Source organism: Crocodylus porosus, unplaced genomic scaffold, assembly GCF_001723895.1.
Source record: "Crocodylus porosus isolate Cpor-Errol unplaced genomic scaffold, CroPor_comp1, whole genome shotgun sequence".
In the NCBI taxonomy this organism is placed as follows: Eukaryota; Metazoa; Chordata; order Crocodylia; family Crocodylidae; genus Crocodylus; species Crocodylus porosus.
This window is the reverse complement of record NW_017728936.1, coordinates 3,564,501-3,579,904: the sequence shown is the minus strand read 5'-3', so window position 1 is coordinate 3,579,904 and position 15,404 is coordinate 3,564,501. Positions and strand designations below refer to the sequence as shown.

At 45.1% G+C, this 15,404-nt stretch overlaps 2 protein-coding genes across 7 annotated transcripts in view; one reads left to right on the top strand and one right to left on the bottom strand.

Annotated features, from left to right (window-relative positions):
• KCNJ1 (potassium voltage-gated channel subfamily J member 1) overlaps positions 1–3,012 on the top strand; it is a 29,668-nt gene extending 26,656 nt beyond the window's left edge. For all 3 annotated transcript variants that reach the window (XM_019546981.1, XM_019546983.1, XM_019546982.1), the window contains exon 2: positions 1,112–3,012. In XM_019546981.1, the coding sequence (XP_019402526.1) occupies positions 1,133–2,251 (1,119 nt within the window). In that variant the 5' untranslated portion in view covers positions 1,112–1,132 and the 3' untranslated portion in view covers positions 2,252–3,012. The remainder of the gene's footprint in view (positions 1–1,111) is intronic.
• A 9,203-nt stretch (positions 3,013–12,215) lies between these two features.
• Positions 12,216–15,404, bottom strand: part of FLI1 (Fli-1 proto-oncogene, ETS transcription factor) — a 112,288-nt gene continuing 109,099 nt past the window's right edge. For all 4 annotated transcript variants that reach the window (XM_019546980.1, XM_019546979.1, XM_019546977.1 and 1 more), the window contains one exon: positions 12,216–14,648. In XM_019546980.1, coding sequence (XP_019402525.1) covers positions 14,119–14,648 — 530 coding nt within the window. In that variant the 3' untranslated portion in view covers positions 12,216–14,118. The remainder of the gene's footprint in view (positions 14,649–15,404) is intronic.

Sequence of the window (15,404 nt, the reverse complement as noted above, 5' to 3'; positions counted from 1 at the left end):
AGGAAATATAGGTTGGAGATTAGGAATAACTTTCTGATAATGAGGGTGGTCAAGCACTGGAACAGGCTACCTACAGAAATTGTGGAATCTCCACCCCTGGAAATCCTCAAGAATAGGCTAGACAGATACTTACTTGGCTGGGATGGTTTAATCAAGAACGATCCTGCCCTGAGCAGGGTGCTGGACTAGGTGGCCTCATAAGATACCATCCAGTCCTATGAAACTATGGTTAGCTTTATACCCATCTTTTGAAACTCTTGGACACCATGTACATTTGGGAAATGAGGTGTAATGTGGGTAACAACAGGTGGAACCAGGCCCTTGTGGGAGAGGCCCCCGCTTCCAAATCTCACTGCTACCACCACCTGGTGCCAACACTGCAGCCCCAGAAAATGGCACAAGAAGCAAGGGGGAGTTCCCACCTAAGGACGGGACTGTGGTAACATATACTCAGCACTTTAATTCCCTGCTTCCCCTCCCTACCACACACCTCTGAAAGTGTCCCCAAACAAGTCTTTAGTTTTCTCCCAAGCCTGAGTCCAGTTTTTTCAGTCCACAGTCCTGGCTGACTGAGCCAGTGCAATCTCCAGCTCTATTGTGCACTCCTCTGTGCAGGGTTGACCAGTTTCTACATGCACACTACTCTCTCTTCCCCTTACTCCAGCCTCCTCTTCCTTTCCCCCTTGCTCCCAACCCCTGGGGGCTTTTGAGAGCTGCAGTCCAAATTAACAGACTTCATAGCTCAGCAGGCTGCTCCCTGGTTCCACCTGCTATTACACACATTATACACATTCCTTTCTGTGCTTTGGTTTCTTCATCGGAGACAGGAATATAATTCCTAACTGGTTTGGCGGGGTTAAGAAGTTTAATTCATTCATGTTTGCAAGGCTTATTGAACAAACTGCAATTATAAGTTTTTCCCTGGAATGCTCCTTGGGGCATTCCTCATGTATATAAACTGGAATCCCTCCCAAATAGCGAAAGGCCAATATTACAACTTTTTACCTACAGTGGTCAGCATCTTACGTCTTTTGCAGGAGTTACTCGTCTACCTGCAGATGTACATGCAAGCAGTACCAGCCATAATATATTGTTTTTCCCCCCTCCTCAGATCACCCTGTAATCAGAAGGGATGTTCAGATACTTACGGAAACACTTTACCACCCATATGACAGAATGCAGCAGACGGAGAACCAGGCTGGTATCTAAAGATGGAAGATGTAACATAGAGTTTGGGAATGTGGAAGAACAGTCAAGGTTTGTCTTCTTGCTTGACATATGGACCACCATCCTGGACCTCAGATGGAGATACAAAATGTTCATTTTCATCTCAGCATTCTTAGGCAGCTGGTTCCTGTTTGGTCTCCTTTGGTACGTTGTGGCGTATATACACAGAGATCTTCCAGAATTCAGTCCTTCTGTCAACCATACCCCATGTGTCGACAACATAAATGGCCTAACCTCCGCTTTCCTTTTCTCCTTGGAGACCCAAGTAACCATTGGATATGGCTTCAGGTGCGTCACAGAGCAGTGTGCTACTGCTATTTTCCTGCTGATTTTCCAATGCATCCTAGGTGTGATCATCAATTCTTTCATGTGTGGTGCTATCTTGGCCAAGATTTCCAGGTCCAAGAAACGGGCCAAGACTATCACCTTTAGTAAGTATGCTGTGATCAGCAAACGGGGTGGAAAGCTGTGTCTCCTCATCCGGGTGGCCAACCTCAGGAAGAGCTTGCTGATTGGAAGCCACATCTATGGAAAGCTACTGAAGACCACCATCACACCAGAAGGAGAGACTATCGTCTTGGACCAGGTCAACATGGACTTTGTGGTAGACGCAGGCAATGAGAACCTCTTCTTCATCTCTCCCTTGACTATTTACCATGTCATTGATAAGACCAGCCCATTCTTTCACATGACAGCAGAAACCCTCCTCCAGCAGGAGTTTGAACTGGTGGTGTTTTTGGATGGCACTGTAGAAGCCACTAGTGCTACCTGTCAGGTCAGGACATCTTACATCCCAGAGGAGGTACTCTGGGGCTACCGCTTTGCTCCCATTGTATCCAAAACCAAGGAAGGGAAATACCGAGTGGACTTCCAAAACTTCAGCAAAACTGTGGCTGTAGAGACTCCTCACTGCGCTTTTTGTCTGTACAATGAGAAAGAAGCCAAAGCCATAGCAAAGAAAGGTTATGACAATCCCGGCTTCATCTTGTCAGAAGTCAATGAAATCACTGACACAAAAATGTAACCCTGGATGCTCATGGGACGAGGGAATTTTTAACATAATACAAACTCAGTACTAAAAATAACCAAGTAGTACGGAATAAAAAATGAACATGGCTGTTTTTATACTAAAATAGCACCTATTTTCTTAAAGGCTTTAAATCAAAGCAGATCAGCATACCAGCGACCTCAGGGGCACTATTTAACTGAACTATATATATATATATACATATTCATAGAAGATATATTTTTATACCTGCAGGGCTTCCAGTAAAGCTGCTAAGCTGGAAAGTTCAACTCTTGCTTCAGTGCGCAGAGTCACACAAGTCAAAAGGATGTCTAATCTGCCTAAAAATGAAAATACACAAAAAACTTCAGACGTGCTGAAGAGTAACAGCTGTCGGGATGAAAGTGTGAAAAGGAGACGCAGAGGGTAAAATTTTCAAAAACACCCATGAGACTTGCAAGCCAAAGTCCCACTGACTTCCAGTGGAACTTGCATCTCTACATGCAGAACTCCCTACTGAACTTGAGACTTTGCCTGATAGGTTGCTTAGGCAATTTTGAAAATCCTTCACCAGCATCATTTTCTTTGCATCTTAGACCCTTGTTAGATTAGTGAAGTACTAATGGGAGATCTCTTTCTGGATAGCTGGAGGCAAAGGCAAAGCCTGAGTTATGATGGTGTATTTATAGCAGGTTGGAAAACAGAATCTCTCTCATTGTAAACATTTTTCGTGTTGATGGAAAGGAAATCATCCAAAATACAGATAAAAGTCAAAACTTTGTATTTTCTCAGGTGGAAAAATTTAGGCCCACATAACTGTTTCTTGGAGAATACACAGGCTCGTGCAGATGTGCAGGGAGCCTGCTTCAGGGCACTGGAAATCCATGGAAATTGATGCGCTCTGGCAGCCTTCCACGCCACGTGTATCAGCATCCCCGTGCGTCCCTGAACTGCAAAAATGGTGGTGGAGCACTTTGAAATAAAACACGTTCGGTGAACTTTAGTTCAAAGTGCCCTGCCGCCATTTTTTCAGTGCAGGGACGCTGATACACGTGACGCGTGGGCACTTTTAACTAGCATGGCTCACTAAAAGCGCCCAGTACCATGTCCCAGAGCACATGTAAAAGTGCCTCAGGAATTACCACGTTAACTGCTCTGTGTTAGCTTAGTGCCTCTGGGCTAGATGCTAAGCCTCGTTTAAGGCTAAGCTACTGCAGTTTTGCTTTCATCTACTGTTGGGTAGGAGCATACACAGGGGTAGTTCCAGTGGCATAACTGGCAGAGCAATTGCCCCAGGTGCCAACTTGCAGTGGGAGGGGAGAGGGTGAAAAAAGAAACAGCTGCTCTTGGCAGCTATGCAAGTGCAACTGCATTGGCAGAGAGGCAACCAGAAGTCACTGCTGTCCCTGTTCCTGGGTGCCCAGCCATGTCACTACACTGCTGACAGCTACCACTAGGCTGCTGACACATGGGTTTGTGCATGGTCACCCCCTTTTGTATTGGGATAGTAGATCAGCTGTCCACACTCTCAGTTCTCCACCTGGAAATGGGAAAACAGCACTTACTACCTTGCAAGGATGCTGTAAGGAACAATTAGTTAAGGCTTGTAAAGCACTTTAAAGGCGACTCAGTCCCAAGCATAAAGATTGGCCACTCCTTAATTGTGACCTTGTTTCCACTTCTCCACCCCCCCCCCCCATATGTACATTTTTCCTCGCGAGTAGGAGGATCATCTTTGCTTCCCATTGTAGATAGATATAAAGGACTGCTCGTTTCAAATGTGGTGCCACCCCATGCAGCGGGATTGTTGGCAGCAAGGGCCAAAATTCTGACTTCCTGCTCCTGGGAGATGCCGCTCATCCACAGGCTAGATTCAGCATCCCTCCAGCTTGTTTCCCTTCTGAGCTTACATTTCATCTACCATTAGCAGTATAGTGAATCCACTTCAACAGCAGAAGGGGAGAATAGCCTGCTTCACTGAGCTGGTGGCACCTACAGTCCTGCACAAGGCACCTCCGGAGGTTTTCTGGCACTACTGTCGGGCCCAGGCTTAGAGAGGGCTCCCGAGTCAGTCTTAGGTTTAAGTGCCTAATTTTTTTTTGTTAAACTTACCCTAAGTGCCTCGCCCAGGATCACACAAGAAGTCTGTATGAGCATGTCATGCCAGGTGATAGGCCACTTGGGGAATCAAGGCACCAACCAGGGTCAGGAGGAGCAAGCAGAATGCAGGGAGAGGCCAGGAGGTCAGTCTGTGAGCAGGATCTAGAAACAAGTCAAAAACAATCCTGAACCAAACTAAACCCTATTGCCCAGACACTTCCTGTTCCTGCTCAGGAGCTTATCTGGCGGGGGAGTGGAGGGTCATGTGAACCCACCCAGCCACTCTGTTGACAGGGAGTGGGTGGTGGGCTAGATCCTGATAGAGGCTTCAGGGCAGCTTTGCCCAGCCAGGGTGGTCTGCTGTAGGGTGGCAGGCTAGGATAAGCAGCTGTGCTGGCCCTAAGACCAAAGCCCTAAGTTCAAGGCCTGCTAGAGAGTCGGGAATGGAGCCAATGTACTTTTTGTACAAGGCTAGTACCCTGACCACCCTGCTTTTCATCCCCTGCAACCCGGTTTAGCTCCCATTTGCTTCTGTAGTGCTATCAACTGCATAGCATCCCTGGAGAGCAGTAATGGCATTGCCCAAGAAGAAGTGAGCTCCCCTTTTCTGTTCCAGCAGAAGACAGATATTAGGATGTGTCCTGAATTCAACCAGAAAGCTATTGTTTCTAACCAACAAAATGAAAAATTAAAGAGCCACTGAAAGCAAGGCCAAATTCAACCCTAATTAGAGCCAATGAAAGGAGTCCCACTGTCTTCAATGGAAGTTAATTCAGGTCATTACAGCTGGAAAAGACCAATTAACTCCAATGCCAGTGGAAGGTGGTTCTCTACTGTAAGTTCTCCAGCTTTGTCTAAAAGGTCTGGAGCAATGGGGCTCCCATCCTACCATTAGAAGACTATCCGTCAAGGTACCAAGACTATAAGCTCTTTGGGGCAAGGACTGCTTTTCTGTTCTGTGTACGGTACTGATGCAAACACAAACACCTCCTCCAGGACTAGAGCAATGCAAATACACAACAGTAAAAAATAAGAGATCTCACTGCAAGGTTGGCTTCTTCTGGCGCTTAGTCTATACTTTCTATGCTATCAGTTCCTCCCCTTTGCTGATACTTATGTCCTTTCTGAACCAGTTTAGTGACTTTTCCTGGCATTTGCACCATTGCTTTATTTACTGGAGATGTGACATCTCTCCCTAAGCCCCTATTGAGCCAAAGGAATGAAATAAGGAGTTATTTGGGAAAATAACTAAAAATAGGAAAAAATGAACAAGAAAGAAAAGGGGGTGCAATGGCTGAAAGAAGAAAGGAAAGCTAGAGACTTACCACCCACCTTTTCTTGTTCCTTTTAAGTCCTGTGCAGAGGGACTGGCTATGGGAAGGTATCTCTCCCCATCCTGATCCCGCAGAACATTAGTGAAGGACAGACCAGAATTTAGCTAATCAGGCAGGTGTTACAGACTCTTCTTTTCACCACTTTCCTACTAAGCTCTCCTGGACTTGGTAATACAAGGACAGGGAGTCTTGTCTAGTAATTTAAATCATTGCAATGGCAAGTGAGAGAGCTGGAGTTCTCCCTGGCTTTGAAATAAGGCAAGTCTTTTTTTTCTGTCCATGCTTCAGTTTCATTCCTCTAAAAAATGAGGCTAATCATTAAGCTCACAAGAACCATAATATTTTGCAGTCTTCAAATGCTATGTCAGTCTACCAGTGGAAATGCTACTTAGGATTTTCTGAGACATGTATATCTGCTTCCAAAGTGCAAGCATCTTTGTCCCCATTTTACAGATGGAGAAATAGAGGCACAAGCAGGGGAAACGGCTTGTCGAAGGTCACAGGTTGAGCCAAGATCAGACCCTGGGTCTGCTGACTCCAGTCTGATGCCTGATTCCCTGCACTACACTGTTGAAAGACTTCAAGAGGCAACACACATATATGGGTGTAATAATCAGCCTCTATGCTGGTGAAAGCAAGGAACAGATGGATGGCAAACAACTCACCATCAGAGTCACCTACTAGAATCTAGTCTCAAATTACTCTGAGGAAAAAACAGGAATAAAATGACAGCACTGTAAATTATATTATCATTGTTTGCTCTATCCCTGGGTAACCATTTGCTGGCTATTACCTGCTCCTCAACCTATTGGGAAAGTCTGAATTAACAGCCTATATGAACAGCTGCTACAAAATGCCTTCTTGCCTGTCTCCTCTTGAACCTGGTGTACTTTACATCAGCACACAAAACTGCAGTAAGATACAGTAGTGTAAATGTGTTTGCTATCTGAATGCTATGTGGTGCAGAGGTCTGTAGTATTATTTGTAATAGCTCACATTCATCCTCCGTCATGTACAGCTCCTAAGAAGGCCATGCTACACCAGGGAAAGTGCTAATGATCGTATAGATTACTCAGGCAGTGGTTGGTATCAATGTTTTCTGTACTGGAACCATCTTGAGGCATCCTTCCTATCTAGCAAGGATTTAACCAGCACCCCCTCTGCATTTGACAACCCAGGGGTGTAGAGTGGTCATAACCCCTGGCATCTGTTTGCATGCAGACAGAAAGTATTGCACAGAGAAAAGAAGCTGAGGGGGATACTCTTCAAGTCAGTGGGACCATGGTTAAAATGAACCATTACACCTTTATTTGTTATCTGGAGCTGGATCATGCTGGGACCTCGCTGGTCATCCAGGAATGAAGCATGCTCTTCCTATAAGTCTCGTATTGATTGTCAGCAAAGGAAATGCCTGACAATGACAGCTTGACAGTGGTGTACCAAACAGGAGATAGAGCACTGTAGTCAGGCTCCAACAGTTGGTGAATAATGAGTGGAATTTCCTCCTTCTGTCCAGAAAGGGCTGTTTGTCACCACAGAGATAACGTCCGTGGGCAGGGAAGAAGGGTTATCAAGAGTCATGCTGGGTCCAGTGCCACTTGGGAGGGCCTCTGTAGGAAATCTATTTCAGTCCCTGTCACCCCAATGCCATTTAAAGAAAGTTCAGTTAGGAGGATGGAAATAAATTTAATCTTGCAGAGCAGACGGGGCCAGATCTACCCGACATGGAAAACCAAGCTGGTTCCTTTTCATCACCCAAGTCAGTGCTTTCACTATTACTCCCCATACAGCACGCTTCTCCAGAGCCTTTGGGCCAAAGCACTTTACAACATTCACAGACCTTCCCAACCTGCTTTTCTCTCCCAGCAAGCTAGGGACAGAGCACTATTCCTTTCTGTTGAGACTCCAGCCTTGGGCCTCTCCACAGCACAACTGGCACTGGCATCAGGTCAGTCAGGGCAAGGGGAGGATTTCTCTGCCTCAGACCCAAGAAACACTGAATCTCATCTATTCTGACCGAGTAGGGAGCATCCGCCATAAGGCTTGTATGTATCAAATAAGTTCGGCAGCCTCTTTGTCTGTCACACGGGACAAATGAGGAAGGATGGGAGAGGAAACAATTCCATTCGCTTTTGCATTTCCAGTTGCATTCTTCAACAGCTGGATAAGGACACGCAAAGCACACTCCGGGTCCAGCTGCCCTGGGCAAATGCATCTACCGCAACGCCTGCAGCTGACAAGCAAATAGCTTTCATTATTCCATTAATACAACCTGCAGCATAATTCCAGCAGGGAGCCAGTGAAACCACACAGTGGTGCTATTGGACTGAACTGGGCTGTTGCATTGCGCTGTGTGCCCGATGGTCAGCAGATGGCACCCCTTGCCTCCAGATAACAAGCCAAGCAGCCAGTTAGCGTCTCTATGCAGACTGCAGTAGCCGTGGCAGCTCAGCAGTTTGGACAATGGTAGGCTCAAAAGTGCAAAGCAAGAATTTATTGGGCCTGTTCCTTATTTTACTGCATGAAGTTTAATGCAGTTAGTGACTTTTTGGCTCAAGCCCTGCAAATTGGATATGTTTAGCCACTCCACCACAATACTGGGAGGCTTCATTCATTGGGGTGTATTCAGAAGTGATAGCTCAGGGGCTGAACACCACGTGTCTACAGAGGCAACTGTCTCAGGGAGGCTAAAATGATCAGGTGATATCATGGACGGGGCACTGGGTTCAAGCTATACTCTATTCCTAGCTCTGTTGCGTGACTGCAAGTAAGATAGATCCTTGCTGTGAACCTCACTTCCCCATCTATAAAAGCAAAAGTGCCTCTGATCGCCCACTCAGCTCTGAGACCTGTGGCTGTAACATTTAACAGCAGTGTTCAGAGGCCTCAGCTAAACTGAAGGTCCTTAATGTTAGCCTGGATTTAATGCAGTGTGGGGGGCAGTGAAGGTGAGATGCCCCCCTGGCTGCCGGCAGAGTGGGAGTGCGAGGTTCCCTGGCAGCAGGGGAGCAGCAGCCACTGCAGCTTGCAAGGCAGACAGAGGGGCTGGTGGCCCTTCCAGCTTTCCCTGCCGCAGTCATCACTCAGGGACCCGGTTCACTCCTGATGGCCCCTAGCACCTCTCATCCTGGCCTTCCTGCCAAGCCAGCTAATGCTGAAGCCCCTGCACAGGGGCCATCTAAACCCATGGAAGCAACATGTGGGGGCAGCAGCTGGCACAGGCCTGAAGGGCAGGGGTGCCACAGCTCTTGTGGTGGTGGCAGGGCAGAGCAGGGCCAGCATGGGCTCTGGGTGGACCAGGCATAGGAAGTCACTGGAAACCAGAGCCCATGGCCAGCCTGCAGCAGGGCCTGATGGAAAGGGAAAGCAGCAGCCCCTGGGTCAGCTACTGGGTCCTCCTGGCCCCCACCCCACAGGTGGCTCGCCTGAAGAAACACAGTTATCTGCTCACTGCTTTCTGCCTCCCTGAGAGTGCCTGTTCTGCCGCATGCCTCTTTTGCAACTCCATGCAAAGAGCAACATCCACCTCCCCCAGCCTAGTCGCTGTGCTCACAAATTTTTGCAGTGATTCAAGTGGACCCTGTGCCTCAAACACACCTGGTCATCATCAGCACCACTTAGCACCCACTGCTTTCCAGGCCTGGCCGAGTAGCACCTTGTCAAGGGCATTTAAATACAGTCAGTTCACAGGAGCTAGATGGGGAGAGACAAATGGCTGCTAGGAAGGTGGGGGCAGGGTACTGTGGAGATGGAGATGGAGATGGAGATGGAGATGGAGATGGAGATGGAGATGGAGATGGAGATGGAGATGGAGATGGAGATGGAGATGGAGATGGGGGCAGTAAGGGAACTCAGCAAGGAGAATGCTATTTCTCTGTTTGGTTTCATGCTGGCTAAATGTGCTCTAGAGCAGAAAGTCCTGAATTTACCCAAACAGCATGAGCAGAAGCAGAGCAAACTTCCACCTGCGTGCCTCGGCTGCAGCCTGGAGGGAATGAAAGGTTTCCTGGTCCTAGGTGTTGTTTGTGTGGTGCCAGGGACCAGAGGCAAGAAGCAGTATTGTCTAGCTCATACTTTGACTCATCAGTCAGGACAGCTGGTTTTAGCCCCAGTTTTGCCACATGGATGGGCATTGCTATGCAGTGCTGGAAAGCATCTCTGCCTGTTTCCCAATGTGTGAGATGATTTTGAGCTTCCTTTGCAAAGTGCTTCGAAATATATGGATAACAATTTAAGCATAAGAGCTAAGGTTGGCGCTGGTAGGTGTTTATACTGTCCTTGACCCAACAGCATCCCTGAGGAGATTTTCAGCTTCAAGTAATATCAAGTGCTGTAATAAGTGATAGTTGCCTCCCTTGCTAGGTTCAGGGCTGAGACCTAACAAGTTCATTTTCTGTTGGGAATGAAAATGTTGTTCAGGATCATGAGAGCGCACACGTGGTCCAGCCTACAATAGCAATACTGCAAAGCAAACTTGTCCCTTTACATGATCTTCCCAGTCTGGTGGCTACTGTCCTGCCCACATGGATGGGTTTGATCACTCATTACTATGGTCACCATGATTTTTCTCCCACTTCTAAGTGCCAATATAGATGAAGCATTTTCATCTGAAAAATACACAGTTTAGAAGCAAATGTTTGCACCAGTAAAAGGAAAAACTCAAGTTTGCCAGGTAACTATCATCCGTTGTGGTGGCACCAGGAGTGAAGAAGTCTTTGAGTCATTTTCTGGGCCTATGGCATGCATTTATTTTCTTCCCCATCTCTCCTTTTCTAATTAAAAAAAAAAAACCAAGGAGGAGTTAAGAAAAGCAAATTCCTCTGCATTTAAACAACATGGTCTCAGAAATCCACAACAGTTAAGAATTCAATATGGAAGCCGTATGTAATTCCTAGGCACGTAAAGATGACACATTGGGCCTGGCCTCAGTGGTAATTTGATAATTCCCAGGTTACTAGATACTTTTGAAAATGTTGACAAAGATTTTATAGATTAAATGTGGCCCACAAACACCTCAGATCCTGTCTTTAGATACTGGGACTGAAACTCCTTGTCTGCATTAGTGACATCCGTGTAGACACAAAGTGCCACTAGAAATTGGTTGACAGCTCTATGAAGCATGTGCACTCTACGATAGGCATGCTAGCAGGGGAAAAAAAATCTTAAGCAACGAAACACTATCTTTTGTAAGTCAGATGAGCAGCTATGGCTCAATGCACAGAGAGAACAAGTCTGTTTTTTGAGAAGCAGCCTCTTTAACATAGTCATTTTTCAATGTGAAGCCTCATTAATCAAGCACGGGAAAACTATTGTGCTAGGAACTTGCGAGCAAAGAATTGTGAGTGGAAGGCGGAACTGGTATTGCAAAAGACAGCCATTTGCTGGTGAGGCTTTGTCAGCTCTGCAGACCGATCGGGCTATCTCTCATGACTGCCATGTGTCTGCAACAGTACAGGAAGTGCCTTTGCGTGACCACTGTGCACAACCAGGAGTAGCTTTCTTGGCAGTTTTTGTTTGTGCAACCTCTCAGGCAGGCTTTGGATTCAATCTGCTTTGTCCTTTCCTTCAAATTTGGGAAAAGGAGGGAAATATCAGTGGACAGGTAGACCAGTAACACATATAACATTTCATGCATATAGGGCATGCCTACACGTCACTGTATGGCAATGTAGCTATGGCACTGTGCTTTAATACTTCCTTTTGGAAGTACTAAAACACGGTGCAGTAACCGCCTATGCTGCGCCATGAGCATGGTGCATGGTTAGATTTTGCCATTATGTCACTGTAGCAGCATGCTATAACGGGGACGTGCACTGCTATGGCAATATAGTTGCTGATTGTGTAGACCCACGTGATTGCTACATTGCCATAGTGTGCCGTACGGCCACGTAGTGGGTTGCTACATGGCTGTAGGGCAACATGTAGTGTAATAATTGCTTAAAATGCCCAAGGCCTGGATAATCAGAAGTGAAATTATTTCCTCACTTTTGATTGCAACCTAGGGAGGCAGCAAGGCCTAAGCATTAGCACAGGCATAGTAGAAGAGTGACTTAGTGCCTGGCTTGTGAATCAAGGCATTTGGGTACTACTCTTAGCTCTGCCACTGTCCAGCTGAATGACCCTGGGCAAGTCACTTCATCCATATGTGCCTCAGTCCCCACCTGTAAGCTGGAGATCATAACAATGACTTCCTCAGTGAAGTGCTTCTCAACTGAGAACACTGTAAAAGCTGGGTGTTGTTACAATTATTTAGTCCTGTTTTTCTTTTTCAATCAAAAATAAATATAAATTAAACAGGAGGTTCATTGCCCAGCCATGTGTTTGGCGGTGGGAGGGGGTGGGGGTGGAGTGTAACAATACAGGCGCTTAGAGAAGAAAACCACCATTTATTTCATCACATTTTTTTTTACACAATCTTCATACAACAGATGCCAGCGTAACACTTAATACAATTTTAGAAAACACAAAGATTACTTGCAAAATTATATATATTTTAATATCCAAAAATACATTGCATATATATAGTAGCAAAAGGCCCATTTCCATAGTAATTTTTTTAATAATTTTTTTTTGTGATTATTGCAGTAATTTTACCTATAAACACCCCCAAAGCACTATGAGAAGCTAAACCAATTATCTTGATCTTATTTTCCCCCTTTTTAAATAATGGCATCAGTGCTTCTGCTTAAAGTTATGACCGGACTATAATATTCTGTTTTAAGGCTCTGATCCTGAAATCAAACAAGCTAAATCTTATATCCACACAGAGCCTCCGAGGGAATGTTAAGGCTAGATATCTGTGCTCCTCCTGATTGAATGTTAATACAAGTTAGCTAATAGTTTGGAAATGCAAGTTTAAGTCCTCTATAAACATCTGCTTCAAGACTCAGATGTCTGTGGTTTACTCTCTTGTTTATATCCCGAAGCAAACATCTGTGGAATGTCTAACCTAGCATTTGCAAATTAGAGATGGTTGAAAAATTACAAGTGCTTCAAATTTTGATGCAAACATTTGGCAAAAGTTTGCTCAATTGTTTGTGAAAATTGTGCTGATTTTCTCTTATCAAGCACTCCGAAAGTTCCAAAAAATTCTAAATTTTGGTGAAAAATTGTCGTGTTAGAAATGTTCCATAGCATTCAGACAGTGTTAACATGAAAGTATTAGCTAGCTTGAGTTAACTGACAAACAGTTAAGTCAATCCAAATTGGAACAATATCTGTGCTCCAGGCATACCCAGAGAGGTCTGAGGTGCTCCACAGTAGCACAGGGATCAGTCTTCTTGTCTCTTGCCACAGGATCAGAGCACTGTTCCCAACAGATACATTATGCATGTCTTCTTTTTAAGATTTTTATTTTTTTTTTAGCAAAAAGTACAAAGCTACAGCCCAAATGTACAGATTGAAAAGATGTACAAATTACATTAAAAAACCCACACAAACAACTGATCTGATAGTTAAAAAAAAAACCCTGCATTTGTGACCGAGGTCAACTCGTTTTATTTTATCTTTCTTTTAATTCTGCGAGATATAGGGAAAAAATAACTCTGCATAATTTATACAGTAAGTTGCCTTCTGATCTGTTGACCCTTTGGATGATGGTCTGACAAACGCACAGCGTTCGCGAATCGGTAGCATTTAGCGATTCCTAAAACTTCGGCAGAGCTCTAGGACCTGCTGTCACTGACTTTATTTCATTTTTGCTTGCAAGGAATGTCTGTGCCTGACACTAGGTTGCTTCTTCTTTTGTTCTGTCTCATATGTTTCTGGCATTAATAAACAGCTCAACACAAGTTGTACACCTTAGAACAGTTCCGTCAATGCCCTTTACTTCTTAAAATATACACGCGCACACACACACGCACACACACATATATATATGAATATATATTTTATAAAATTTCCAGTTGAGTGAAAAACCTCATTGGCCTTAAAGCTAAGATTCCAGTTGCTGTCCCCTGCAATGCCAGGTCTTTACAACATACCATTCAAATCTTCTACCCTCCCCCCAAACCAGGAAAAAAACCCCACTTGGTCATAAATCTGTGATAAACATATTATTCTGCTAAGACCCACAACTGGATCTTTGTCTTGTTAAGAGCTTTGGATTGCTAAAGATTTTTTCTCTTGTAAAAAAAGGGAAAATGCTACGAATCATTCCACAGTGTGGTAAGCAATCTTCATAGTGAATTTCTGCAGAGGATGTAAGACTTGTAACCAAAACACAATGCAGAGTACTGGCCCAAAGTTGTGTCCATCCCTCAGTTCAAGACAGAAGAGGCAAAGTTACAAAAAAAAACCAAAACAAGGTATGGTCCAGGAATAATCAATATCCAGTTTCATTTTTTCCCGCAACAAAGGCCACAATGTTTATCAAAGCTCCAAAGAAAAAAATCCCAGAAGTAAAGAGAGCATCCAACCAGATTGATACAAGGCCACTGATGGTGATAGCATCTAGTAGTAGCTGCCCAAGTGCGATGGTACATGGGTGTTAGGATGGCGTGGGACACTGGGGTTTGGGTAGATGCTTCCTGTAGGGGAGGTCCAATAAGTTGATGCTGCTCCAAAGAAAGTGGATGATGTGACAGGCATAGAGGAAGGGTGTGGAGGTGCAAAGTTCACCTTTTGTTGGTGGGCATGGTAAGAGGGCATATAGGAGATATCTGCTGGATACTTGTACATTGAAGACTCAGTTGGGTGAGGCTGGAGAGCCTGGGCAATGCCATGAAAGTCAAATTTGTAGGCATATCTTTTGCCATGCACTTTGGTCATAATGTTCTTGTCATAGTAGTATCGGAGGGCTCGGCTCAGCTTGTCGTAATTCATATTGGGCTTGCTCTTGCGTTCTCCCCAGCGCCTAGCCACCTCATCAGGATCAGTCATCTTGAATTCCCCGTTGGTCCCTTCCCACGTGATGCAGTTGGCATTGGAACTGTCTGACAGCAGCTCAAGGAGAAATTGCCACAGCTGGATCTGCCCACTCCCTGCAAGAAATAAGCCAAAGAGAAAAGGAAATGACATCCCATTTCCTGATTAAAAGAAAAGACAAAGCCAGGAAACAGAGGGACTATCTTAATCTTTGCTGGGAAAGTTTCCTTGAAGCCTTACCGATTCTTGTGTGAAGCTGCATAAACTCTTCCCGACAAACAAGTTAGCTGACCCCCTGTTCTATTCGTGAGTTGGAGGTCAGGCTAGATGATCATAATACTTCTCCTGGTCATAAAACCTTTGAGTTATTCACAATCAGGCTTTTTACACGCAGGCTTGTTCTCCTAAATTATTCCCTAAAAGCTGACATGAGGGTATTTCAGCCCATGGGTTGCTTCTGTTAGTTCTGAATATGGTTTCAAATGCCTGAAGTTTGGAATTTGCTATACGTTCCTTTGTGATTGATTGTCTATATCACTTGGTATTAAACACTTAAGGTCAGGATGACCACGAGAATGTGTTTTGACATGAGAGTTCAACCTGCTCCCCTGAAAACCTAACCCGCAGTAATACCTATGTGGGCTTCTCGCACCCTCTAATGGATAGGTCACAGCATGAGGACTGAGTCTGCAAACAGGACCTGTCCTTTAGCCTAAGCAAGAGATGCTTGTGCCTTTATTTCTTGAAGTCATGGGATTACTCTCTATAGATGACCTGAGCACAGGGTCATCAGGCGAATATAACACATTTATGAAATGTATGAGGTATCGTCCATCTGACTAGTGCATAGGGGCCAACTAAATAACAGGTAT